The sequence below is a fragment of the Suillus discolor genome (genome assembly GCF_016758755.1).
Source record: "Suillus discolor strain FC423 chromosome Unknown F5147scaffold_13, whole genome shotgun sequence".
NCBI classification, from domain to species: Eukaryota; Fungi; Basidiomycota; class Agaricomycetes; order Boletales; family Suillaceae; genus Suillus; species Suillus discolor.
Genome location: NW_024541260.1, coordinates 279,968 through 304,474, shown reverse-complemented (window position 1 = coordinate 304,474; position 24,507 = coordinate 279,968). Strand labels below are relative to the sequence as shown.

The 24,507-nt window shown below is 47.8% G+C and overlaps 7 protein-coding genes and 2 non-coding genes across 9 annotated transcripts; 4 read left to right on the top strand and 5 right to left on the bottom strand.

Annotated features, from left to right (window-relative positions):
* Window positions 1-596: 596 nt before the first annotated feature.
* On the bottom strand, window positions 597-678 carry F5147DRAFT_t54. The gene has a single exon. It is a non-coding gene; the product is annotated as a tRNA-Ser (tRNA).
* Window positions 679-753: 75 nt separating this feature from the next.
* Window positions 754-1,960, top strand: F5147DRAFT_835175 (uncharacterized protein). The gene is made up of 2 exons (XM_041443949.1): window positions 754-1,082; window positions 1,136-1,960. The coding sequence occupies exons 1-2, from the start codon at window positions 906-908 to the stop codon at window positions 1,712-1,714; spliced, it is 756 nt and encodes a 251-aa protein (XP_041295621.1). The 5' UTR covers window positions 754-905; the 3' UTR covers window positions 1,715-1,960.
* Window positions 1,961-2,120: 160 nt separating this feature from the next.
* On the top strand, window positions 2,121-4,314 carry F5147DRAFT_571914 (X-domain of DnaJ-containing-domain-containing protein; the record flags this gene model as incomplete). Its single annotated transcript, XM_041431061.1, has 14 exons — window positions 2,121-2,153; window positions 2,207-2,272; window positions 2,335-2,390; window positions 2,443-2,470; window positions 2,525-2,563; window positions 2,625-2,705; window positions 2,803-3,294; window positions 3,351-3,424; window positions 3,485-3,556; window positions 3,612-3,714; window positions 3,772-3,828; window positions 3,882-3,944; window positions 4,017-4,093; window positions 4,155-4,314. The coding sequence occupies 14 exons, from the start codon at window positions 2,121-2,123 to the stop codon at window positions 4,312-4,314; spliced, it is 1,401 nt and encodes a 466-aa protein (XP_041295620.1).
* Window positions 4,271-6,785, bottom strand: F5147DRAFT_60759 (uncharacterized protein). Its single transcript, XM_041432362.1, has 14 exons — window positions 6,500-6,785; window positions 6,236-6,443; window positions 6,156-6,183; window positions 5,828-6,105; window positions 5,706-5,778; window positions 5,557-5,646; window positions 5,361-5,509; window positions 5,211-5,304; window positions 5,076-5,158; window positions 4,938-5,017; window positions 4,868-4,883; window positions 4,791-4,817; window positions 4,590-4,741; window positions 4,271-4,533 (listed from the first exon to the last, which is right to left on the bottom strand). Exons 1-14 carry the CDS (start codon window positions 6,668-6,670, stop codon window positions 4,504-4,506), a joined length of 1,479 nt encoding a protein of 492 aa, XP_041295619.1. The 5' UTR covers window positions 6,671-6,785; the 3' UTR covers window positions 4,271-4,503.
* On the bottom strand, window positions 6,554-8,406 carry F5147DRAFT_60813 (uncharacterized protein). The gene is made up of 4 exons (XM_041432374.1): window positions 7,924-8,406; window positions 7,616-7,863; window positions 7,506-7,557; window positions 6,554-7,280 (listed from the first exon to the last, which is right to left on the bottom strand). The coding sequence occupies exons 1-4, from the start codon at window positions 8,108-8,110 to the stop codon at window positions 6,922-6,924; spliced, it is 846 nt and encodes a 281-aa protein (XP_041295618.1). The 5' UTR covers window positions 8,111-8,406; the 3' UTR covers window positions 6,554-6,921.
* Window positions 8,407-8,750: 344 nt separating this feature from the next.
* On the bottom strand, window positions 8,751-8,834 carry F5147DRAFT_t53. The gene has a single exon. It is a non-coding gene; the product is annotated as a tRNA-Pro (tRNA).
* A 300-nt stretch (window positions 8,835-9,134) lies between these two features.
* Window positions 9,135-18,001, top strand: F5147DRAFT_682509 (phosphatidylinositol 3-kinase). Its single transcript, XM_041436463.1, has 32 exons — window positions 9,135-9,321; window positions 9,369-9,501; window positions 9,551-10,095; window positions 10,145-10,346; window positions 10,398-10,500; window positions 10,551-10,744; window positions 10,799-10,920; window positions 10,970-11,042; window positions 11,089-11,289; window positions 11,344-11,581; window positions 11,632-12,088; window positions 12,138-12,374; window positions 12,436-13,050; window positions 13,102-13,205; window positions 13,255-13,531; window positions 13,581-14,326; window positions 14,377-14,487; window positions 14,537-14,714; window positions 14,772-15,050; window positions 15,098-15,287; window positions 15,336-15,499; window positions 15,550-15,906; window positions 15,962-16,099; window positions 16,156-16,261; window positions 16,317-16,454; window positions 16,508-16,755; window positions 16,805-17,158; window positions 17,211-17,373; window positions 17,423-17,527; window positions 17,576-17,662; window positions 17,723-17,828; window positions 17,880-18,001. The coding sequence occupies exons 1-32, from the start codon at window positions 9,208-9,210 to the stop codon at window positions 17,893-17,895; spliced, it is 7,101 nt and encodes a 2,366-aa protein (XP_041295617.1). The 5' UTR covers window positions 9,135-9,207; the 3' UTR covers window positions 17,896-18,001.
* Window positions 18,002-18,097: 96 nt separating this feature from the next.
* Window positions 18,098-21,100, top strand: F5147DRAFT_682504 (uncharacterized protein). Its single transcript, XM_041436462.1, has 14 exons — window positions 18,098-18,235; window positions 18,283-18,405; window positions 18,467-18,704; window positions 18,760-18,966; window positions 19,014-19,187; window positions 19,238-19,348; window positions 19,395-19,510; window positions 19,557-19,710; window positions 19,757-19,861; window positions 19,930-20,037; window positions 20,086-20,188; window positions 20,247-20,646; window positions 20,698-20,857; window positions 20,913-21,100. Exons 1-14 carry the CDS (start codon window positions 18,162-18,164, stop codon window positions 20,958-20,960), a joined length of 2,121 nt encoding a protein of 706 aa, XP_041295616.1. The 5' UTR covers window positions 18,098-18,161; the 3' UTR covers window positions 20,961-21,100.
* Window positions 21,101-21,152: 52 nt separating this feature from the next.
* Window positions 21,153-22,468, bottom strand: F5147DRAFT_682499 (uncharacterized protein). The gene is made up of 5 exons (XM_041436461.1): window positions 22,321-22,468; window positions 21,836-22,238; window positions 21,754-21,768; window positions 21,364-21,705; window positions 21,153-21,306 (listed from the first exon to the last, which is right to left on the bottom strand). Exons 1-5 carry the CDS (start codon window positions 22,418-22,420, stop codon window positions 21,213-21,215), a joined length of 954 nt encoding a protein of 317 aa, XP_041295615.1. The 5' UTR covers window positions 22,421-22,468; the 3' UTR covers window positions 21,153-21,212.
* Window positions 22,469-24,507: the final 2,039 nt, after the last annotated feature.

The window sequence follows — 24,507 nt, the reverse complement described above, 5'->3', positions numbered from 1 at the left end:
TGCTCAACATCTGATACGAGTCAGTGACTCTCATAGTGGGAAGACAACCGTTTTGCTTCGTTGTCTACTGAGGAATCATCGGTCTGCTCGTCCTAAGCCATGAACCTTGGTAGAAGAAGCTATAATTTTGTAAGTTCAATGAACGAGAAACGCGATAGTACCTTCAAATTTGGGCAGGCCTGACCATGTCTCGGTGTGAAACATCTGATACGCCACAGTAGCACACAATTGCAATTGCAATGCCGTAATCCTTGAGGATACCAATAGCAGTCACTTGGGCATGTCTCAGGCTGAACACGCCAGTGGTCGTACACGGGGAGCTTCTTCGCGCCTGGAAATAGACGGTCTCAACTCCGCTCGGCGTCGGCAGCTTATAGGGTGGCTGAATTGAGTTCAGAACCACGGTCCACGGTTCGAACTTCCCCGTTATGCTATAGTGTATATTGATGTATCAGTAGATTGAAATAGGCATCTGACACTAGTAGGACGGCCCATCTGCAGCCGTCCAGAAGTTCACGTTCCAGAGCTGTGACGTCCATAATTTAGCACTCATCCATCCATGAGTATATTTAGCGGCAGGCAAAAAAAGAAGACTTCGACGCCAGCAGGACTCGAACCTGCGCCCTCAAAGAGGAACAGATTTCTAATCTGTCGCCGTAACCACTTGGCTATAGCGCCTTATTAGATCGGAGCTCAAAAGTGTAAATCATTTAGTCATGACACAATACTTATACCGGAAGACTTCGAGTTCATGGATGATTCACGTCATTAACGTCGGACCCTAGCTACTAGGCGAAAACAACGCATACCACGATATTTATTACATCACGTACTGCGCACCGCGCACACGCGTACGAGTCACCACACAGATCTTCGAGCACCCTCTTCTCATACCAATTCGATCTATGATGAATGCCCTAGTGTCTTCTCCGCATGTGTCTACGAACAACAAACCTCAATCACGCCAGCAGAGTCCTGCAGCTGGACTTAGTGGAACTGCTTCACGCTTCTTCGTCTCAATGCGCAAGTCCATCAGTCATACCATTTTAACTTCTCCGAGGAAACGACATGCAGACAACCTAGTAAGCGAGCATCCTTATTTGCCCCAGCCGACTCTCATTATTGTACTGCGCAGCATGGCATGTATTCTACCTCAGAAGAACGAAACCCTCATGTTCATCCACGAATGCACGCGAGATACAGAGACACCGCAGTCTCCCGTCCTACCATTGAACAAATTGCAATGGGCCTACATGTATCCTGCACACCTCATCTACGAAATCCGTGTCATCACCGGCATTCTGCACCTTCGTCACCTTCTCATATAAGGTACCCCCGCGACTCATCCGCACCGCATCGTCCCGCACACAGCCTTCCTCCACCCCCTTCTCGCTCTTCCCTTAAGAAAACAAGCACTAGCACTACCTTAAATTGTCCCCCTCCGACCTCAACTGCGTTAATTCGCCCTTCTCCCTCCACATCTACGATCAACTCGGCAGGCCCAGCAACACCTGATGGCCTGCGGTCCCTGCGGTCCATAAGGCACCGTATGTCAAAATTGATACTCGGGTACCGATCTGCATCCTTGCCGGCGCGTGTGACATCAACAGCGTCATCAGGGACCGGGACCCGCCCGACAACCCCAAGAAAATCAGTGCGATTTTCAACCAGCGTGCTTGCGTTGGACGATGAAAATGAAGTCAAGCACTCATAATTATTTATTCATCTCGACACAGACACTAGTACTTAACTGCGCGAAAGTCTGGCCAGCTACCTATTTCATATCATTAACTCGCACTTTGTTACCCAGTGTACCAAGGGATGTAGATGGTCCATCATTCACTATTTTATTCCACCCCATTGTAGCACTGAAATCATGTATGTTTGAGATCGCAATTTTAACTGTTTCCGACAAGAACTTGCTTTCGGTCAAGTCCGCTTCTTCCATCGTTTACAGGTGTAGTGGCTGTGCCCACTGTCTTTTGGATTCTGTGACGTTGTTAACGTTTATCCCCCTTGCTTTTCGGACTCTTCTTCTGCATCTCTTCCCTTCCTTCCATCTTATAGACAAACCAACCACACTAGTACTATAGAGGCAAAGACGCACAGATAATTCTAACATGGCACCAGTCGAAACAGAGTACTATGACTTGGTGCGCAGCAACTCCACATCTCTTACAGCGTGCACTGAGCACCAGTCGCATAGTTGGATGTCCCCGTGGATGTTAACGATACGGACCTCAAGAAGGCATACAGGAAGCAAGCAATGAAAGTATGTATGCTTCTCTCTGGTCTCACCTCAGCAAGACCTTTTAGCTCACATATCCGGTGTAGTATCACCCAGACAAAAATTCTTCTGTGGGTGCGGAAGAGAAGTTCAAGGACATAAGGTACATCTGCGGTTAGTCGTCTATGAATTGGCGGCAGACTGATGAGACACAGTAAAGCGTATCAGGTGCTATCAGATGCTGTACGCCTCTTTCTTCCACTCTGATGATTTGAATTCAAACTGAGACACGATTAGAATTTGAGAGCGGTCTATGACAAGAATGGGAAGAATATGGTGCGTCAACCTTCCAATGTATACGAAGGTTAACATTTAGATATGGGTTTGCGTGGTTTAGGTGGACAAGGAGAGTACGGAACTAGACGACGCAGCAGGTTTCTTCGCAAATGTGTTTGGTGGAGAGCGATTCAGAGATTATGTGTGTCTCTTCCTGCTTTACACTGGAGATTCATTTTTAATTTCTCGACTCCATCCATGACGATTAAATTGTCGACTGATTCTGGTGGCACACGCAGATCGGCGAGATATCTTTAATGAAGGAGATGACGTCCGTGGCGCAGACAGTAATGACCGATGAGGAACGTGCCGAGCTCGAGAAAGAGGGCATCGTCCCGCCACAAGCAGCAGTGTCGCATGAACCACACGTTTCTGCACCTGGTCCATCGACACATGGACCATTAACACCCAGTTCCGCTGATGCTTCGAAGCGCCAGTCTGTTTTGGGGTCCCCGACCTCTTCTACAGGCGGCAAAGAAAGCAAGGAGAAGGATAAGAAGCGCAATAAACTCACGCCAGAGCAGAAAAAGAAGCTCCAGGATCTTGATGATGAACGCAAACGCTCGATGGATGAACGAGTAAAGATGCTCACTGCGAAGCTGATCGAGCGACTACGACCCTTTGTGGATGCGAAAGCACCTGGCGACAGAGAAGATCCCGAGACAAAGGCATTCGAAGCACGGATGAAACTTGAAGCAGACGATTTAAAACTGGAGAGCTTTGGGGTTGAGGTATGTGTAGTTGGTGTGCGTCAATGTTTTGCATTAGCTAAGCGGGGGATTGACAGCTGCTGCATGCAATTGGAACTGTATATATGATGAAGGCTACTTCGTTTATGAAGTCGAAGAAATTCCTAGGGATGTGAGTAGCGTCTTTATTGGTTCCCTTATGAACTTGTTTATGTGGCGCTATGTGGCGCAGTGCAGGTTTCTGGTCGCGAATGAAGGAGAAGGGTTCAGTGGCAAAAGACGCATGGGGTGTCATCGGCAGCGCGTTCGTTTTTCATCTATATATTCGTGTTCACACGTTCACGATATATGTAAAACAGATTTAGCGTGCAGTCTCTCATGTCCGAAATGGACCGCTTACAAAAGAAGGGGGAGCTCGACGAGGACGTGATGCGTGCATTAGAAGAGGATGTTACAGGCAAGGTCCGTGTGCTTCGCAACATAGTCAATCTTTTCGCGAGATAAGTTAACACGTATTAGATCATGCTAGCATCTTGGCGAGGCACGCGTTTCGAGGTCGTTCAGGTTCTCCGGGAGGTACGCTCAAGGGTTGCTTACGGATGCGCAGCAGTTGAACCATTCCTATTCAGGTTGTGGATAATGTGCTTAAGGATAAAGAGGCGTCCGATCAGGTTTTGTTCCACCGGGCGAAGGTGTGTTATTTTGTCGTCATTCGAAGACTGTATCCGTTGACATGACGTCACTCTTACCTCGTTCCTTGTCAGGGATTGATGATCATGGGACATATATTTAAAAGCACGGTTCCCGATGAGAGTGACGACGTCCGACGCGAACTTGAGCGGTGCGTCCGGCTCTCAAGTTGATCCGCGATGACTTATGCACACGTTGACTTTTTATTTTAGAATGGTCGCAGAAGCAGCAGAGGGAAAATCAAAGCATCACCACTTACGTGGAAAGACCCGAAGAGAAGGTAACACAACGCCTGAGGCATCACTGCATGAAGGCGAGCATCCGATGAAAGAACAGGCTGAGGGAGACTCGGGAACACGTAAATATCAGTAGCGCTGAGACAGCCTGGGTTCGGGGTGGGGCTTGTACGATCGGATCGGATCTTAGGACAGGACTGCTTTTGATTTTTATGACTATTCTTTGAATCTTTCTGAGATGATGCTCTACATATAAGTACATACGTGGTGCGGTGGTACCTATCTCATGCTAAACATACATTCATGAGCTCCATTATGGATTGTATCACATGCTAGCCTCAAAGGCCTCTCGTACCTGCCATATTAAACGTTGAGCACGAATGGAGATCAACTGATAGGCAACACGCATACCCGCATGAAAAAAATATTGTCTTCCAGGACACGGAAGCCGGTGCACGCCAAGGCCTTGGTGGTAAGCATACACGCTTTATGGGCTTCCGTGGTTCGCGCAGAATCAGCGAATGCTGGCGAATGGTTTCCCCCATTAGGCCGGGTAGGGATGGCTTTAGTGCACGGTCAGATAAGTGTAGAGATAGTCGCGCCACAACATACCAAATGCTGGATGTAGCGAAGGCAAGACTAAAAATACAATCAGTAACAAATTTGCCATTAGAAGAGATGGAATTTGCCGTATGAAACATTGCCCTAGAAGGTAATAAATCAAGTTGGGAATATTTAATAATAAATATGCACACATACGAAATCTGTAGATGTCCCTGAAGGATATTGCCCGACGTTCATGCCATACTCTTGACATATCGTGTGAGAGAAGGCACCCGCTGTATAACTAGTATAAATTATATTGATTAATCAAAAACATCTTAGAAAGTGACTTACCAAGGATGCTATTCTGCCGTAAGTCGTAATAGGGCGTGTTCTTTGTAATCTTCAGACGGCAGGAAGTTGCCAGAGCCGCACCCCTGTGAACCTTGTAAGTTCCCGTGCACCACACAGATTATGATACAGGCTGACTCAAAACAGGCGCATACTCTTTCCGTCAGTTGCGTTAACTGGTCTCGTGTCGGCGCTCGGACATACCACCTCATTTTGGCGTAGTCTGGGATTACTGTAAAAGCCTTGTTGGGTTATCTATCTCCAGTGATGGTAGTTGTTAGACTGTACCATTCGCAGCTCTCTCGCTCCCGTTTATCACACCGTTGACTCTGTGGTCAGGTCTGATCTGCTGTCGTAACACGGAGACGCTGGAGTATGCTAAGAACGCAGCATCAAGCGCGTTGGCACCTTCCCATGGAGCATTGCCAGCATGAGCGCTGTTTCGGATTAACTCATGAGACCATATACGAACCACAAGACCCACGATTGCCCAAAGAATTCGGCATCTATAGATTGCATCGCCAACGAAGATACCACAAACGAAGATAGCTCGGGCCCAGGGGAAGGATGACACCTGTATTGGCCACGCATGTATCAGTGATGTTCCGAATGCATGTAGCGGGACACACGGACATTAAACAAGCATCCATCCCTTTGTAGGCTCCTCGCTCAAGCAGGATAATCTTTCCTCCACCACCTTCTTCAGCTGAACCAGAAATTAGTATTGCATGTCGGCCCGAACTCAAACTGGTTACCTGGGGTTCCTAGAAGAACGACAGTACCAGGAACGTTGTAGGTTTCCAATGCGGATTTTATGGCTAATGCCACACCTACCCCACTGATTGCAATGAGGTTGTGGCCACATGCATGCCCAATCTCAGGTAAGGCATCCATCTCCGAATTAATCCCAAGGGTTCTGCCTCCCTGTCCGTGGGTATATTCAGCCTTCCAAGCAGTCTTGAGGCCGAGATAATGCCTCGTCACAGAAAACCCATGACTTTCCATGTAATCAGACAGAAGTCTGTGAGCAAATCTATGAAATTTCCATCAGTAACATGCGCGAGGGATACATGTGCTGCAGACATTTCTTCAAACATCAATTCTGGGTGGCCTGTGTATCCCACAGTCAGAGATATAAACGAGACGAGAGCTGAAGAGCTTACTATGAATCTGGAGACTGAGCGATCGTAGGGAAGAACCGAGTGTGTCGATCACAGTTTCTATCGTGTGCCGTATTTCTCCACGTATAGAATCATTAGAAGAAGGCAGATCTGAATAAACGGGAGGAGCCTCCCACTGGGATACTGCACTATCGAATCTGCTTCCAAAGTCACAGCACGTATCATAAAACACGCGAGAGGTCAGATCAGTCTATGGGACGGTAAAGGGTAAGTTTACACACAAAATGATGCAAAGACAAAACATACGATCTTAGCATCTCTTTCTGAATCAGATGCCTTTCGCGTCTGATCACATATATGGGATGGGTTCGCTTGTGTACTGGAACTCTTAGGGACGCGTTGAGGTTTAAACTTGAACAAGCGTCTTAGGGAAAGGCACCCGCTATGGTGATTGACATCAAAGGCGTCTAACGACATCAGATGGACAGCGATAAAGTGGTAGCGAAGAATGGGGTGGGGGATCACTAAACGGGGTCCTTGGTAACATGAGTTTATCAACTATTCGGCGCTTGACACCTGGTGCATATCGAACGCGGAATGAAGTGTGATCCATACTCCGGTACCATCGGAGTTAGGTAAGTCTACGCGTACGATTGCTCACGTTCATCTGTGATAGAAGATTGATACTTCGTGTGTATCTACACAATCTCAAGAACCTGGTCGTGAGGTCAATGAGGTTGTGTGAGATCCTGTAAAGAACTTCCCGTACTTTCACCACCGCGGAAAAAGGAACCTATTTTTCTCCAAATGTTATCCTCTCGTTGTGGTGTTGGCATGCTGTCTTGTCCGCTCAAGCCTAGGACAATCCTTCCGTGGCGTGAGGAGAGAAGACAATGATCCATGGATTTACTCCCTTCCGAAGTAGTTAGAGTATTGTCGCCGATGAGTAACAACGTTTTCTTCTTCTTCTCGCTCATGCTGCGGATGCTGCTAGACAGTCCTGGAAGAATGTCATAGCCGTCCGATTTGCTACTGCGTATCTCCACGTCCCCGCAAAAAGTTGGGGGAAGCAGTATCACCATCTTGCCTGGTAGATGTAAAGTGTCAGTACAAATTGAATAAGTATGACGCAGCAGAAGAGCTAAGCCTATCAGTGTCACATTTTGATGCGTGACGTATGAGAGACAGATTTAGGCGTAGTAGAAACGATGGTTTCCCATGTGAAATCCGAAGAACACGGCTCTCATGTCATCGGACCTTCCGTGGGCGCCAACTTGTACTGCCAGTCTGAGCACCATCCGTTTCAACTCACCTCTTCGGGAAGTTACCCTTAGCGTGATGCGTTTACCAGGGTGTACAGAACTCTATTTTCAACGACATAAGGCTCAACGTTATGGGGATGAAGTTTAGATTCTTACTCACCAAGTTAACGGCAATATCCCCATGGCGGGTCGAAACGTCAATTATGGTCCGACGGCATTGTTCTGACGATCCTTTGGTGGCTAGAGTTAGAAAGATGGACCCGAAACGATTGCGAAAAACGGCATGCGGCGCTGCAGCGAGAAAGTCGGCTGCTTTCCTTAGCCCTACTAGGTCACTGTGCCTGGCTGCAAAGCCTTGCAGAGCGGATGGTTCGTCTCCTGACTCATCAGGGTCGATGATGTACGTGCCTGCATGGGTGGGCCAAACTTCCTTAGAACCAAATAAAACACGACATAAATGGTGCTCACCGGATATCAACTCATGGTGCTCTTCCAGCCGAATGGTCTTCATTGTGAGCGCATTGGCGAGCCCTATCGTGTCAGCCGACGCTACAACCGTAGAACCTGACGAGAAGCTATCATGATACGGCGGAGGGTCGTGATCAGGAGTATGGAATGGAGACTCGAAGGGTTCCTTATCGTCTTGAATAAGCATAGCGGTGTGTAACTGCGGTTCTTCCTTGCTCTGCAGTATTATCTTGACAGCGGTGCAATTCAATACTTGTTAGAACTCATCAGTAGCCCATTTAACATCACCAAAGGAGGTGGACCCCGAACACAATGATAAGCTGCGCAGCTGCGGATAATGACAATAATTGTCATGGGTCAAGCTTACGTCGCTTGATGAGCTATTCTAGATCTTGGCCCTATTCTGCACTATACTATAAGTATACTAGTAGAGTTTGACAGTCCTGGAACGACATGGAGCATTATGGGCTCAGTTCAGAGAGCAACAATCCTGAGTACTGAGTCTGACAGTCGTGGAGTCCGGGGACTCGCGTTAGCCTGAGTTCGGGAATCAACTAATCACGCCCAGTAATAAGAACCAGTCCGCCTATGATATCTACGAGCTATCACACGCAAATTAGTAAAACTTAAGCGTGCCATGGCAAGCGTCACGAGTGCTAGTGGCGCTCGACTTGTCCGTAATGTTTTCACGATACAATTGTTTTCGGTCAATTTGCATCGATGAGCGGTTGGCGCAGATGCTGGAGGGGGTCGGAGGGTCGGATATCCTGGAATCGAAATATTCTGAACAGTTTCGGGTTTCACTTCCCAGATGCCGTCAAAAAACAGGGCCTGGCCGGGAATTGAACCCGGGACCTCCTCGAAATTGACGAACACCCTAACAAGGAATCATACTACTAGACCACCAGGCCGTGATGCATCGATGGTGGATGGGCCAGCTTTCGTGAATATTGGCAATTAAAGTACTCAGCTATCGAATATATAGCTGAACTTTGAAGCTGAAGTACTAAAGTCTCTTTACGTTTCAAGAATTAGGCACCATAGACGAATGAAACCAACCGTTCCTCCGATACGCGTTACCATGGTCAAGAATCAAGAATGTAACGTTGATCGCTAAGTCTATGTGTGACAATCTTTAGAATTCAATAGACGTAAACAGGACGGATCAGGTTCTAGGTTTGCCGTAAATAGTCTTCCCTCTTCAAGTGTCCACAGCGTGTTGCGATCCTGTAGTCGGACTGCAGGTGCAGCAGTAGAACATTTAGGACGCTGGCGACGACAAGTATGACGTCCGTAACTCAGTATGCCCACACGGATCACCTCGGGCAGATCTTCCAAGGCCTGCGCAGCCCTGCCCACGATGCTCGATTGCAAGCTGCAACAGAGTTGCGTCGCTATGTGCGTTCATCATTCATGCGTGCGAGTCACTTCTCATCGTTCAGCAGGTTGCAATGACTGTCGCAGAGATGCCATCTGATGCTGTAGCAAAACTTTGGGATGATGACATCAACAAACGCTTGTTCGACCTTATGCATAGTCAGAATAATGTAGATAGATTAGGCGGACTTCTGGCCATAGGTGCGTCTAAACGTCATGGTACCATTGTCGTATAGCTCATGCCACTTAGATCACCTCCTTGAAAGTGAAGGGGAGGACACCATTGGTTCAAAGAAGTACCTCTTTCGGTTTTACAACTACGTCAAGCAGCTACTGCCAAATCACGATGTCAACATCATGCTGGCAGCATCCAAAACACTAGGCCAAATTGCTGCAATTGGCGGCGCCGACTTCGGAGAACGCTTTATGGATTTAGAGGTTCCAGCTGCAGTGGAACTGTTACAGGGTGACAAGCAGGAGTCTCCCCGCTATGCCGGAGTGCTTATCCTGAAGGAGCTCGCACGCAACAGTGCGATATATTTCCATTCCCACATCAGCCTCGTATTTGACAAGATACTCATACCTCTTCGGGACTCTCGAAATATTGTCAGGGAGGGAGCGGCAGAGCTTCTTGCTGCATGCCTTGAGATTGTTACAACACGTGAACGGCAAACACGTACGACTTACCTCATGAAGATTCTTCAGGACGCGCAACTGGGACTCAAAATGTCACAACCTGAAGTCATTCATGGGTCTCTTCTCACATACCGAGAACTGTTGTTGCATGGCGATATGGCAAGTGTTTTCAGCACCGTCATCGCATTTGAATGATATTTGTCTTCAGTTTATGAGAGAATCGTTTTTGGATACTGCGGAACAAATTCTTCGCTTCAAATCACATCGAGACGGTCTCGTTCGCAAGATGGTCATCACCCTAATCCCGACTCTCGCTGCCTACGAAACGCAAGTTTTCTCGGAACATCACCTGCACAAATCTATGGGACATCTACTAACTCAGCTGGAAAAGCCAAACGAGAGGTCCTTTGGTTTGCATCCCCTTGTCAGTCAAAATGCTACATATTGATTTGTTTTGTCAGCATTCATCGCCATCGGTCATACTGCCACTGCCGTAGGAAGTGATATGAAACCTTTCCTCGATTCTATCATGGCTCAAATTAAGCTTGGTCTGCAAGCCAGAGGGTACGTCTTATATAGACTATTGTATGCAGTCATCAGAACTCTTTCTACAGAAAGAAGAATGCTCCTTCTGAAGAACCTATTTTCCAATGCGTCGGAATGCTTGCTTCGGCTGTTGGTCCAAACCTCACCAAGCTTCTTCACGATCAACTTGATTTATTCTTTGCGTGCGGCCTGAGTGAGCCTCTTAGACAGGCGCTGATGGCTATTGCACGTAATATCCCTCCTTTGCTAAAGACTATTCAAGGTGCGTCAGTCAACACTGCACATGTCATTCTTATTAAAACAAACACATACTCAGACCGTCTACTGGATCTACTTTCCATGATCTTATGTGGACAACCTTATAAAGCCATCGGAGCCCCACCTTCCCTTGTTAGGACTGACGTCTCTGCGTTTACGAGAGACTTGAGCTCATCTCAGGTAAGTTCTTCAACGCTTCTGTCGATCATACTAAGCACGACTCGCGAAGACCACTAGGAGCGGTAAGAGCCCTGAGCTCATCACACTTGCGTTGTCCACGCTTGGTACCTTTGACTTCAGCGGTAAGCTACCTGTTGCTATTCAATATAGTGTACTCAACATGAGCAGGTCACATCTTGAACGAGTTTGTCCGCAATGCCGCGCTTCCTTATCTGGAAGACGACAATGCAGAGGTTCGACGTGCTGGTGCTCTCACTTGTTGCAGATTGTTCGTCAGGGACCCAATTTGCTACCAAGCGAGTAGTCATGCGATTGAAATAATCAGTGACGTTCTCGACAAATTGCTCACAGTAGGCATTGCAGACCCAGGTGAGTTCATTTGTTCCCCTACAGACTACCTAACATAATCGATATTACTTGAAGACCCTACCATTCGGCAAACTGTTCTGTCCTCCCTTCATGAAAGGTTTGATAAGCACTTGGCGCAAGCGGAGAATGTCAGGTCAATCTTTATCGCCCTGAATGATGAGGTCTTCGAGAATCGTGTTACTACTGTCACTTTGATTGGACGTCTTGCCAAGCATAACCCTGCTTACGTCATGCCGTCCTTGCGCAAGGCTCTGATACAACTATTGACAGAGTTAGAATACTCAACTGTAATGTGCGTCCATTTATCCCTTGACCTAGATCAAGTCATGAACATTTTTACAGGCGAAATCGTGAAGACTGCACCCGTCTTCTCACTCTCTTGGTGGGCGCGACTCAACGTCTCATAAAGCCGTATGCACTCCCTATGCTCCGTGTCCTACTGCAGAAGGCGAATGATAGTAACCCGGCTGTAGCTGCAAATGTTCTCATGTGTCTCGGGGAACTGGCAGCTGTTGGCGGGGAAGATGTGGCTCCTCATATTCCGGAGCTCATGCAAGTCATCATCTCTAGACTCTCCGACCCGGCTCATGTCAAGCGTGATGCTGCTCTCCACACTCTTGGCCAGTTGTGTTCTAGCACCGGATATGTCATAACACCTTTGGTAGACTATCCTCAGTTACTTCCAATCTTGGGACGCATTCTGAGAAGCGAATCCGCTCCGCATGCACGCCGCGAGGTCGTAAGAGAAGTCGTCAAAGTTCTCGGCATCCTTGGAGCTCTGGATCCATATAGGCGAAAGGTTTGTCTGATATGCACCTCTTCGCTTTAATTTACCGACATATCCTTAGGCGAGACCGGATGAGGAAGTCACGAATGAAACACCACTTCCTGCTGTCAATGCTGTCGCCATTTCTCAAACAGGGTCATTGACGGGTAGCGACGACTACTACCAGACCGTTGTGATCACCTCTCTTCTGGCTGTTTTGAAGGATCAGTCACTTAGTAATCACCACCACACCGTCATCGAAGCGATTATGAACATTTTCAGGACGCAAGGGTTGAAATGTGTGGCCTTCCTACCGCAGGTGCGTCAGTTCTCTTGCTGCTGCATGACCAAACGTCGGACTAACTCAAATGTTTCGAAAGATCATTCCTGCCTTTACTGCTGTGGCTCGCACCTCCACAGCCCGTTTGCAAGAATTTCACCTGCAGCAATTGGCTATTCTAGTCGGGATAATTAAGCAACACATCCGCAATTATATGCCAGAGGTTTTTAGCCTTGTGACGGAGCTTTGGGAGAACGCCTCCCTTCAACTTCCCATAGTATCGTTGATTGAGGCGCTGGGGAAGGCTTTAGACGCCGAGTTCAAACCTTTTCTGCCAACTATTCTGCCTCATCTTCTGAAAGTTTTCGAAGGAGACCTCGAGAAGAAAATGACTACTCAGATTAAGATTTTTGATTCTTTCCTCACATTCGGGGCAAATATCGAGGAGTACCTTCACCTCGTGATCCCCGTTATTGTCAAATCCGCTGAACGACCTGATGCTACCACTCTGCTCCGCAAGAAAGCAATACAGACTATAGCTCATCTATCCCTCCGCGTCAATTTCTCTGACCACGCTTCTCGCATCGTTCACCCCTTGATCCGTGTGCTAGAGGGTAACAACAACGAGCTTCGACAGGCGGTGATGGACACCCTGTGCGCACTAGTTGTCCAACTCGGATCTGATTTTGCTATTTTCGTGCCCACTATCAACAAGGTGTGTATTATTCATTTATTCCTCCTTTTTGGATTATTGACAGCAAGATAGTGCCTGCTCCGGAATCGTATACCTCATCCCAGGTATGAGAATTTGATATCGAAGCTCCTGAATGGGGAACGTCTTCCACAGGAGCCAGGCACTCATGACTTGCTGTGCGTCTCTTTGGGTAACTTCATGATGTTAGTTCTGATGTCCCTTCAGCGAATCCAAGGCTGCAGAAATCTCCGTGCCTGCGGAAGCGGCTAAATTGACTGTAAACCAACAGCATTTGAAGCAAGCGTGGGACGTGTCCTCCGCGAGCACAAGGGAAGATTGGACAGAGTGGATGCACCGCCTTTCTGTAGAGTTGATGAAGGAATCTCCCTCACACGCGCTTCGGGCTTGCATGAGCCTTGTCGATATTCACCCTCCTTTGGCGAAAGAACTGTTCAATGCAGCATTTATATCCTGCTGGACAGAACTCTATGATCAGTATCAAGTGAATCCACCTTGTACTCATAACCGATTCATGCTAACCGCTTAATTAGGAAGGCCTCGTGCGATCCATCGAATGCGCCATCACCTCCACCACTGCTCCGTCTGATCTAGTGCACCGACTGCTTAGCTTAGCTGAGTTCATGGAACATGAGGAGAAGCCACTCCCCATCGAACATCGCACTCTGGGAGAGTATGCCATGAGGTTCCATGCCTACGCAAAAGCTCTTCACTACAAGGAGCTCGAATTCTTTACTGAAACCTCCCCTAACATCATCGAAGCGTTGATCGGAATCAACACCAAGCTACAGCAACACGACGCCGCTTGGGGTACTCTCATTATTGCTCGAGAGCAGTACGACGTCAGCAAGCATGAGGAATGGTACGAGCGCCTGGGCAGATGGCAAGAGGCACTTAACGCGTACGAAAAGAAAGCTCAAGAGGATCCAGACGCACCCGACGTCCAGATCGGGCGCATGAAATGTCTGCACGCCCTGGGTGAATGGGATCAACTTGCCGCTCAAGTAGATGAGAACTGGTCAAATGCCAATCACGAGGATCGCCGCGAAATAGCTCCGATGGCCGCTGCAGCGGCATGGTCACTTCGTGAATGGGATTCAATGGATGATTATATCGCTGCCATGAGGGCCGATTCACCAGATAGAGCGTTCTACAAAGCCATTCTTTCTGTACATCAGAATCAGTTCCCAAAGGCTCTCAAGGAGATCGGCAAAGCAAGAGACTTACTCGAGCCAGAGTTGACTTCCTTTGTTGGAGAAGGATACGGCCGGTCTTACAAGTGAGTTAAGGTCTTGTACCCCGAGTTTACTGTATACTAACATAGTGCAGCACTCTTGTTCGCGCACAGATGCTCTCGGAGCTGGAGGAGATTATTGTGTATAAACAGTATGCAGATCAAACCGACCGCCAGGCAGCAATGCGAAAAACTTGGATGAAGAGGTTCGTATTCAAAACTTGTGCAATACTTGCCCTTACCCTTCTTCACAAGACTGCAAGGCTGTCAACCAGATGTCGAAACCTGGCAACGGATTCTGCAAGTTAGAGCCCTTGTCCTCAACCCAGAAGATGATCCTGTTATGTGGATCAAATTCGCGAACCTTTGCCGCAAGTCAGACCGTATGGCATTGGCAGAGAAAACGATCAATTCATTGCTTTCACCGGAAAGGGTGCGTGAATGACAACGTTAATACATTACAATTATTACATTTCTGTTTTGTTTTCAGCTACAACATCTTCGAGACGACCAGCACATGAAAGCTCCTCCAAACGTTGTCTATGCACAACTCAAATATATGTGGGCCACCGGCGCTCGCGAGGAAAGCCTCAACTTCTTGCGGCAATTCTCTACAAGCCTTGCAAGGGATTTGCAGGTGGAATCTAAGGATCACTCACAAAGATCTGGTGTTGGTAAAGCTAAGCTGGAAGAACTCTCACGTCTTCTCGCTCGTTGTTACTTCAAACAAGGGCAATGGCAAGTAGAACTGAAGGAAGATTGGGGTGCTGTAAGTGCGTTGATCCTAGTCACATCTCTTACTCACTAGCTGGTCAGCGGAATGTCAAAGACATACTGCATTCGTACCTTCTTGCAACCCACTACGATCCTAATTGGTATAAGGCCTGGCATACATGGGCGCTAGCTAATTTCGAGGTCATTGGCCATCTGGAGAGTCAAAAGGAAAGCACGGCTGTCGACATCCCCGGGAGTGGGCTTGCTGCCCATATCGTGCAGGCTGTTCAAGGTCAGTTTATTCTTTCCAAAGTTCAGGTTCCCACTCACTCTGAAATAGGGTTCTTTCGCTCGATCGGCCTCCGAAATGAGAACGCTTTACAAGATACTCTTAGGTTGCTCACGCTGTGGTTCAAGTTTGGCGCACACGACGATGTCAGTCAAGCCATGGCCAGCGGCTTCTCCGTGGTCGAAGTTGATACGTGGTTGGACGTCATTCCTCAGGTGAGCGCAAATTAGCATTGGTCCCATTTCTTGTTGAAACATTTCCTTAGATCATTGCCCGCATCCAAACTCCAAGCCTCAATGTGCGGCGAAATATCAACAACCTTCTTACCGAAGTTGGAAAGCACCACCCCCAGGCCCTCATATATCCTTTGACTGTAGCTTCCAAGTCCTCTAGCGTATCTCGGAAGAATGCAGCCCTGGCCATTATGGACAGAATGAGAGAACACAGCCCTGTCATCGTAGAACAGGCGCTTGTCGTCAGTCATGAACTCATCCGAGTTGCCATTCTTTGGCACGAGATGTGGCACGAAGGTTTAGAGGAAGCCTCTCGTCTTTTCTTCAATGACAAAAATCCCGAGGGGATGATCGCAACTTTGGAGCCCCTCCATGAGATGCTCGAGGCTGTAAGTGCATCCACTCTGAGTTTATTATCAAAATTGCTCAGGCATCACGGAATAGGGGCCAGCAACAGCTAGGGAAACATCATTCGCGCAAACATTTGGTCGCGACTTGCATGAAGCTCGGGAGGCTTGTCGGCGGTACCGCGCATTCGGCGAGATGTCAGAGCTGAACAAAGCTTGGGACATCTACTATGGGGTAAGTTGGGAGAGTAGATGATCAACTCTGTTTGCTTATATTTCGTGTCCATTCAGGTCTTTAGAAAAGTGGAGAAGCAGTTACCCCAATTGACTACATTGGACCTGCAATATGTATCACCGCAATTGCTAAAAGCCCGCGATCTTGATCTGGCGATGCCCGGTATGTACCTTGGATTTTACTTTGGTACTGCGTTGTACTTATTAGCCAACCTAAGGAACATATCAGAGTGGCCGAGATGTCGTTCGCATTGCATCATTCGCCACCAAGCTCACTGTTATAGCTTCCAAGCAGCGACCACGGCGACTATCCCTGAAGGGCAGTGATGGCCAGGACTACCAATATGGTTTGAAAGGTAATAGCATGGTCACCCCAACACTGCTACATCGCTTATTGCTTTGCATACAGGACACGAAGACTTGCGTCAAGACGAGCGTGTTATGCAGTTGTTCAGTCTTGTCAATACCCTTCTGTCCGTTGATACCAACAGCTTCAAGCGACGCTTACACATCCAGCGTTACTCTGTCATTCCATTGGCACCCAACGCCGGTCTCTTTGGCTGGGTAAAGGACAGCGATACTTTGCATGTCCTTGTTCGTGACTATCGAGACTCTCGCAAAGTTCTTTTGAACATAGAGTATAGACTAATGCTCCAGGTATGTATTACTATTTAGAGGGCATGTCTCATCTACTGATATGTCCCAGATGGCACCGGACTACGAGAACCTAACGTTACTACAAAAGGTTGAAGTATTTGAATATGCGTTAGAGAATACCACCGGTCAGGATCTCTATCGCGTCCTATGGCTGAAGAGCGCAAATTCAGAGCACTGGCTTGAACGCCGTGCGACCTACACCCGCTCTCTGGCAGTGAACAGCATGGTTGGCCATATTTTGGGTCTTGGCGACCGCCATCCGTCCAATCTATTACTGGAGCGCACGACCGGCAAAGTTGTTCACATCGATTTCGGTGACTGCTTTGAAGTCGCCATGCATCGCGAGAAGTTCCCCGAGAAGATTCCGTTCAGACTTACTCGTATGCTCACACATGCCATGGAGGTAATTTTCGTAACAGACCGTAGGCATTCCTAAGCTCACTATGACGGTGCAGATAAGCGGCATTGAAGGAAGTTTCCGGCATACCTGTGAAATTACCATGTCCGTGCTGCGCGCGAATAAGGAGTCCCTTATGGCAGTCCTGGAGGCCTTTGTTTATGATCCCCTGATAAACTGGCGGCTTATGCAAGCCGACGTTGATTCACGCCGACCTGAAGGTGTGCTTCACTTTACTATTATCATTCGACTGACTCATGTGAACAGCAGATGGCGAAACCGATCCTGTTCGTGCTGCTGAACTTGCTAAAGTATCGGGATATCCTCAAGGTCCAACTCGCAAGCTGCGCGCGAATGAAAACGACATTTTCAACGGTATGCATTTAGCGTACACCCCGAAAGGAGAAACTAATCCTTTTGCAGAGGTTGTCGGGGGACCTGGAGCGAGGCAAGAAGTCCGGAACGAGCGTGCATTACTTGTCTACAATCGTGTCCAGCACAAGCTCACAGGTTCATCCTCTTCCGTTTGTTTGCACCTTTGCGTTACTGAATATTTCTCTTAATCAACAGGGCGTGACTTTAACCCCGACATTGTCCTTCCCGTTCCTGCTCAAGTCGATAAACTTATCTTGCAGGCCACCTCACTTGAGAACCTCTGTCAATGCTTTTCTGGATGGTAAGATGACTTTGTTATCCTGATTGTATTGAGCTCAATTATATTTCATAGGTGTGCATTTTGGTAACAAGTGTCTGTTGTCTCGTTCAACTCATTTAAATAGATATCCACATGTTCTACATTTCTGTACCTATACAATAGTCATCTGCAATTTTACTTTCTATTAGTTGCTATTAGCAAATGTTCGACCCTCGAGAGCCCTCGAACCATCCAACCGCCGGCAGAAGCCGATCCATACGCAGATTCCAGAAGGAAGGATTATATCCATCATTCATCTCATACTTGCACTTGTTTTTCTTACTTTTCGCCTGCACAAACTAAACACAGCACCATATGCCAAGGGGAATACCCAACGCGAAAAAAGATGACTCTGGCATGCGTTACACGTCTATGCATGTCCCCCTGGCGTACGTTGACACCATGACTACATTTCGAGTGTTGACGATCGTATCAGACCAAACCCTAAGCATGTGGGCACTTCTTACTTAAAATCGGAAACACAGAGCATTTGGTCGCGGAATGCAGCGCGAAAGAAAGAATTGGTGGCAGAGGAAATTGCTCCCTCACCAGAACAGAGGTGGGTAATTTGGATGATTGGGCTGGTCTTTCATATGGTAATACTGAGCTGCTCAGAATAGGCGTGGCTCTCACGTTATTGTTATCCACCCCGGATCGCGTTTTCTGAGAATCGGAAAGGCATCTGATGTCACACCTGCATCCATTCCAAATGTCATTGCGCGTAGACACAAGCCACCGTTGCCGGTTCCGACACACGTCGAGGGTATTTCGCGTCCGAGGAAAGGGCAAGTGCCACAGTTGTCTTCTGCGAGTCCCGACGGAGACGAATACGCAGTCGACATCACTTCGGATGATCCCGTACATACTTTCATTCCTTCACCATGCCGCATAGTGTGCTAAGATGCTCAAACAGTTTGATGCCAAGATGGGGTCAATCATTGTTTCTCTTCGCGAGCGGATGAGGTTCTACAAACTTCGCGTCACATGCAACGCGGCAAAGGTCGCGTCGACCTTTAACGAGCAATTCAAGCCTGAAATTATTCCCGAAGTTAATGACCCGTTCCTTGTCGACTGGATCCAGGACCCCTTGGAAGATTCAGAAGTTCTGGTCGGTGAAAAAGTATGTGCCATACTTTAATTATAAGTGTTGTTCTCTCAATCTTTCAGGCACTCCGGTTGTCCGATCCTCAACTCTTGAATTATTCAGTGAAGTGGCCGATCCATGGAAAGAACTTCAACACCAGGGATTATCTGTCACACCAAATGATACTGGATGATATTGAAACTATTATCAGTACTATACTGAGTGAGAAGTTCAACGTAAGACGGCCTGATTACAAGGTTCGCCATCTTTGATCCATTGTATAATTGGTGTCGTTCAATACCACTAGGACTATTCTGTAGTTCTTGTGATCCCTGACTTCCATGATCGGGCATACGTCCGCGAATTCGTCAACATTCTTTTAGTTTCACTAGGCTTCAAGCAAATATGTGTGCAACAGGTGTGTGACGCGTATATAAATATCAACCAGTTCTAACACCAGGCAGGAATCATTGGCGGCAACCTACGGCGCCGGAATCAGTAGTGCGTGTGTTGTCGATATTGGTGCTGTCAACTCTAGCATAGCATGTGTGGATGAAGGTCTTGTTATCCCTGATTCGAGGTAAGGTGTACATCTGATGCAAAAGTTACCGCTGATTATCGGTCAGAATCACGCTTAATATGGGAGGAAACGATATTACTGAGTTCTTGTACGTCCTGTTGGAACGAATCAGCTTTCCCTATCGCGATATTAATCTCGCACGATGGTACGACTGGGCCGTCATGGAGGATTTGAAAGCACGGCTATGCACACTGGCGGAGGTGAGTCATCGCAGGTCATGTCTTTGTCACCGCTTAGGAGTTGCAGGGTGATGTTGCCCTCAACCTGTATGACTTTGTAGTGCGCAAGCCCGGTAAACCCACGGAAAAATATGGCTTACGAGCATATGACGAGATCATACTTGCGCCGATGGTGCGTTTCGCTGACAACAGGCCTTGATCAATCTAACTGCCAAATGTCCCCTTCGATACTTACATTAGTGCATATTCGAGCCCCGTGTGATAGAGTTCGACAGGAAGCACATTGGTCTGCGCTCCATACCCCATCCGGACGTCACTGAAGAAATTATAGAGCATCCGGTGGATGTCGTACGTATTCCTGGCCACGGATAGGGTTTATTTACATCATGCCGTCAGACACAAGCGATGATCATCTCAACGCAACATCTACTTCCACCGCCTTCTACAGCGCCGACGGATGTCCGTCATTCTCCGATTCCCATGACTCAGTCACAGGATGGTACGTAAAATTGCCTGGCTGTATTCAAAGACTGAAGCAGAGGCTATTGCGGTTTTAGAGAATGGCGGCAAGCAAGAACAGCAAGAGGTTTCACTGCCTTCGACTGCGCATGCAACACCACCTCCGGCGGTAGAATCTTCCGCACAATCCACTGCAGGAGCATCGGGGGGAGTTCCTGCTGATGCTCCGATGGAAGTAATTGATGTAGAGAGCGACATTAAACCATCTCCTATCCCTGTTGCTCCTCAGCCTCAACCTTCACAGTCCTCTGTACCAGTAGCCCCGAATCTCGGTATCGATGTCTGTTTTGAAGCAAGTAAACTTCCTCTCGATGTTGCTATCTTCAATAGTGCGAGAGCATCTGGGGGCGATGATAAAATTCGCAAGCACCTCCAGGCCGTTCTGGTCATTGGGGGAAGCGCCCTGATACCTGGAATGGCTCATGCATTAGAGAGCAGGTAAGTCGCGGAACATATTCACACATCAGATATACTGAGACACTGGGCAAGGCTGCAGGCGATTGCCACTCCATTGGTCCCCAGTATGGACAAGGTTCAGATTATCCCCCCTCCAAAAGAGGTTGACCCTCGTGTACTGGCGTGGAAAGGTGCCGCGGTGCTTGGTAAGATGGATTCGGTTGCTGATATCTGGTTGACACCCGCGGATTGGGTACGTGCTGATTCGCCACAACTCCAAGTCAGATCTAGCTCACATTGTTGTTCAGGATGTTCTAGGTATGCGCGGTTTGAGAGAGCGTTGTTTCTATCTGTGATATTATGAATGTAGTAGCCGTGACAGGTCCCGCTATTTGAAAACACGAATACATACACCACGATAGTTGTACATTTCCAAATTACCGGTTTACAAAACAAGAAAAAAGTCAACAATGATGAGTCTCAATGAATCTGTAAACCCTGATAAGTGCAATTTGATAAAAGTGCTGACGAGTACTTGTCATTTCGTACTCGAAACTTTCGCTCCATTCCGCATCAGTCTGTCTTATCGTGAACCTCACCGAGTCATTTCATACTTCAAGTCTGTTTTTGATGGTAATAAATTCGTCCCCGTGCATGTTTATCCACGACGTAGCGAGAGACGTCATCTCATGGCGTCCACTTCTAATTAAAACGGTGCACTTGAGAAAAAATCAATGAATACTTGAAGGAGCAACATGCCTTTCTTTTCTTGACCATTCTTGCCTTGCGTGACCATCTTCTCCCCAGTCAGCAAGTGAGCTAGAGGCAGAAACGTTTCCAGAGTCAGCCTGCTTTGCGAGAGTGTTGATCATGCCACGAATCGCGTTATCAGCTGTTCTGTTTGGTATGAAAGGGAAGGAGGATTCTGGACGGGGAACGTTATCTGGAGTGTACAATAATGCACTCCTACACATGGGACAGTCCACGGGTTGATGCCAGCTGCCACACACGCGATGCAATCGGGAGAAGAACCATTTGAGAATGCAAGTGGCGCAAAAGGTATGCCCGCACTGTCGTGGGTTCAAACTATATGGGCACGCCCTATACATCAATCTAGCGTTGTCCATTTAGAACAGATAAACGACTCACATGATCTCGAAACACCTGTCGAAAGAACGCATAAGTAATTAAGTTCATCTGACAATGTTCGGAATTTTTTGATGTTACTTACAATGGACACGTAAAGTAGTCTTCAAGGTGCCGTATGGTGGTTCTCTCCAGCCGTTGTTTGCATTCTTCGAGCAAGGCAGCGGCTTCTCTCTCCTTGCGAGATACAGTGGCAAGTTGTTTTTCGAGTTTTCGAGATTTGGATCGGAAGTCCTTCTCCTTTAGGATTAATTCCGTCTCTCGGGCGGAAACATTGTCAGATAAAGGCGAAGTAGAAGTACTATGGGGACCGGAAGGGGATGGACAACCGATAGCTTCGCCAACATCCTGTATCGCAGTCCCCTGCGCGCGCGGTGTTCCATGTTTGAACTGGCGTGGAGGCTCTGCATCTCTGCATATTTTTGTTACGGATTTGTTTGATTTTCGTGTGATGAGCTGGTGTGGCAGAGTTGTATGCGCGTGAATTACTATGATCAGTTGTAATGTAGTACGTCAACGACGAGTTAGCGGGTGCTTTAAGGTTGGCATCAAAGTTTGTTGTGAGTTTACCTTGCACCCCGCTAAGCCTTGTGGAGCGCCTGAGGGTGAGTGCCGTGATGCTCCGTGTCATCGGCCTGTTGGCTGGTACTCGGGATGATGGTCTTGTCATTGTAGCGCGAATGGAAGAAGCGCTGTATGGGACGGGATGAGCGACCCGTTTAGGAAGGTGCTGTGGATTGATTGTATCGTAAGTGCTAACTTGATCAGGAAACTTGGCAGCTTCTCGCATAAACGAGTCGGTGCGCTTGGCACTAAGATGTCATATTAAGTGGTTCGTTCGTTGTGGCGCCATGATACTTCGGTTACTCAAATATACTGGCTGGCGCAAATAGAAAATTAGCACACGGTCAGCGTGAGGCATTCACGTATGGATGTGCCTGTGCTATTCACAATGTGGCCCGCTGTTTTCGCTGTTACTAATTGTGGTTGAATACTAGGTTCCGATTGAAAAAGTGCTTCGAGGCTTGTTTGAGGGTGCCGCAAAGTAATTAAGTTCACATGTGGTTTGATGTACATTGTATGTACACACATTTCAGTACGTATTCCTTGCAGGGACTTACTTACTGCGCAAAGCATAGCCAACTTCCCGCTGCGGGCCGTCCCCGTAAATGACGCAACTGGATTGGATTTACAGGGTCGAGACTCCATGCTGTGCCCGACCCGACAAGGGCGGCCGACCGAATCATGCTTCTCCCGACACGGAGCCGCGTCTACTAACCTTGCTTCATGCCGAAAACCAACCTTGCTTCTCACAGTTTGCTGGGGGTTGGTTAATGCCCCATTATCACCCTTTCCCCTGACTTTGCGTTGTTTCATACTCCGCTGATGATTCTTAGTCAGGATCAGTTTGTGCTGAAAAATAAACTCCCATGGACACGAAGACCGACGTAAAAACTGTGCTCAGGTACGCTCAAATGCGCTTATTAGTCGTCTATCACCTTCTTAACGGCCTTAAGCAAACCACTTTCTACAAAGATCCCTGCACAGGCTCGGGACTTAAATCAGCTTATCAGTGACGATGGCTCCGAGACCTGCGCCTGTCCGGAGCGTTGTTAACTACCCGATGTCATACCTTGCCATCAGACGCTGTGCTCAATCTGCCTCGGACTTGAAACCTGAAACCAACTTTGTCGCCATTTTATTTTCTGCGATCTCTATGTTTTCATAATGATGGTTTAAAGTGATCCGAGCCTGGGCACATCAAACTTGCAAATGGGGTACATGCAGAGACATCCCGGAAGCGCCCCGAGTCAAAGTGGTCGGTTGAAACAGACCTGCTCCATCACGCTGACTCATGCTCGCACTCTTTGCATACTTAATCACCGCGTTGACTGCAGGTCTGCCGATCGTATCAATAGGAGAACATTATTCCGTCGGTTGAATATATTCCGAACTTGTTGTATAATACTTCCACCATCGTGGCTCTGTACTACATATGTAATTTATCAATCCATCGAGAAAAGTCTGACAGGCCTGGCTGTTCAACAGGGTGGTGACCATGTACACTCCGCAGAAACCACACCGATTGCCCTCACCGCCATGATTTTACTAGCGAGCCACAAGGAATTAAGTGGGGGCGCAATGTCATAACACTCGACATTGGTTAGCGATGACTGCCTACCAACCGGGAGCATTCACTTTGGAACTTGGTCAACAAAGGGAGATGCGCAGGCAATTGAGTGACGGGCACCACATGCTCCATCTCGTGGCTGCGCTCATCCCGTCGCTTGCAAGTTAGGAGGAAAACGTCGAGTAAATCTGATAATTCTTCGTACGCGACATCAGTAGCAAGTCACACTTTTGGAGATAATTGTGTGACTAATTGTGACGGCACGTTTTGTGGCTGACCGGCGGACCGCGTTATCAAAGATGCATGATGATGGCATCAACGCAAAACCATGTGCACGATGACGGTATTATTGTGTTCAAAGCAAAGTTCAGAGAGTACTGAACGGAACAGACAATTGGGGAAATTTGAAGCCTGTGAGAACTTCCGTGGTGGACGCTGGAGTATAGAACAGTGCTGAATGGGTTTTGCGGCAAGCGGTTTTCAACTGGATGACCGAGAGGCTGGTCATGTGTATCGGGACACCTTCGGGCAGATGTGAGTTATTCGGGGCAAAAAACGATTGGCACGTAAACTGCTAAATATAGAAATAATGTGCCATTAAAATGGGTTTTTTTTAATTTGAAATT

What these genes read in the sequence shown, in the direction of transcription:
- F5147DRAFT_835175 (XM_041443949.1), top strand. Translation starts at nt 906, where the DNA reads ATGATGAATGCCCTAGTGTCTTCTCCGCATGTGTCTACGAACAACAAA. An exon ending in AACGACATGCAGACAACCTA is followed by an intron (nt 1,083 to 1,135) that starts GTAAGCGAGCAT and finishes TGTACTGCGCAG; the next exon opens with CATGGCATGTATTCTACCTC.
- F5147DRAFT_60759 (XM_041432362.1), bottom strand. Translation starts at nt 6,670, where the DNA reads ATGTCGTTAGACGCCTTTGATGTCAATCACCATAGCGGGTGCCTTTCC. An exon ending in CAGAAAGAGATGCTAAGATC is followed by an intron (nt 6,444 to 6,499) that starts GTATGTTTTGTC and finishes ACCGTCCCATAG; the next exon opens with ACTGATCTGACCTCTCGCGT. An exon ending in CGTTCTTCTAGGAACCCCAG is followed by an intron (nt 5,779 to 5,827) that starts GTAACCAGTTTG and finishes TTTCTGGTTCAG; the next exon opens with CTGAAGAAGGTGGTGGAGGA.
- F5147DRAFT_60813 (XM_041432374.1), bottom strand. Translation starts at nt 8,110, where the DNA reads ATGCTTATTCAAGACGATAAGGAACCCTTCGAGTCTCCATTCCATACT. An exon ending in GCACCATGAGTTGATATCCG is followed by an intron (nt 7,864 to 7,923) that starts GTGAGCACCATT and finishes CCACCCATGCAG; the next exon opens with GCACGTACATCATCGACCCT. An exon ending in GGGATATTGCCGTTAACTTG is followed by an intron (nt 7,558 to 7,615) that starts GTGAGTAAGAAT and finishes CGTTGAAAATAG; the next exon opens with AGTTCTGTACACCCTGGTAA.
- F5147DRAFT_682509 (XM_041436463.1), top strand. Translation starts at nt 9,208, where the DNA reads ATGACGTCCGTAACTCAGTATGCCCACACGGATCACCTCGGGCAGATC. An exon ending in TGTTGTTGCATGGCGATATG is followed by an intron (nt 10,096 to 10,144) that starts GCAAGTGTTTTC and finishes ATTTGTCTTCAG; the next exon opens with TTTATGAGAGAATCGTTTTT. An exon ending in AGTAGGCATTGCAGACCCAG is followed by an intron (nt 11,290 to 11,343) that starts GTGAGTTCATTT and finishes TATTACTTGAAG; the next exon opens with ACCCTACCATTCGGCAAACT.
- F5147DRAFT_682504 (XM_041436462.1), top strand. Translation starts at nt 18,162, where the DNA reads ATGCCAAGGGGAATACCCAACGCGAAAAAAGATGACTCTGGCATGCGT. An exon ending in TAAGACGGCCTGATTACAAG is followed by an intron (nt 19,188 to 19,237) that starts GTTCGCCATCTT and finishes CAATACCACTAG; the next exon opens with GACTATTCTGTAGTTCTTGT. An exon ending in CATGACTCAGTCACAGGATG is followed by an intron (nt 20,189 to 20,246) that starts GTACGTAAAATT and finishes TTGCGGTTTTAG; the next exon opens with AGAATGGCGGCAAGCAAGAA.
- F5147DRAFT_682499 (XM_041436461.1), bottom strand. Translation starts at nt 22,420, where the DNA reads ATGACAAGACCATCATCCCGAGTACCAGCCAACAGGCCGATGACACGG. An exon ending in AAGGCTTAGCGGGGTGCAAG is followed by an intron (nt 22,239 to 22,320) that starts GTAAACTCACAA and finishes AACTGATCATAG; the next exon opens with TAATTCACGCGCATACAACT. An exon ending in GAATGGTCAAGAAAAGAAAG is followed by an intron (nt 21,307 to 21,363) that starts GCATGTTGCTCC and finishes CGTTTTAATTAG; the next exon opens with AAGTGGACGCCATGAGATGA.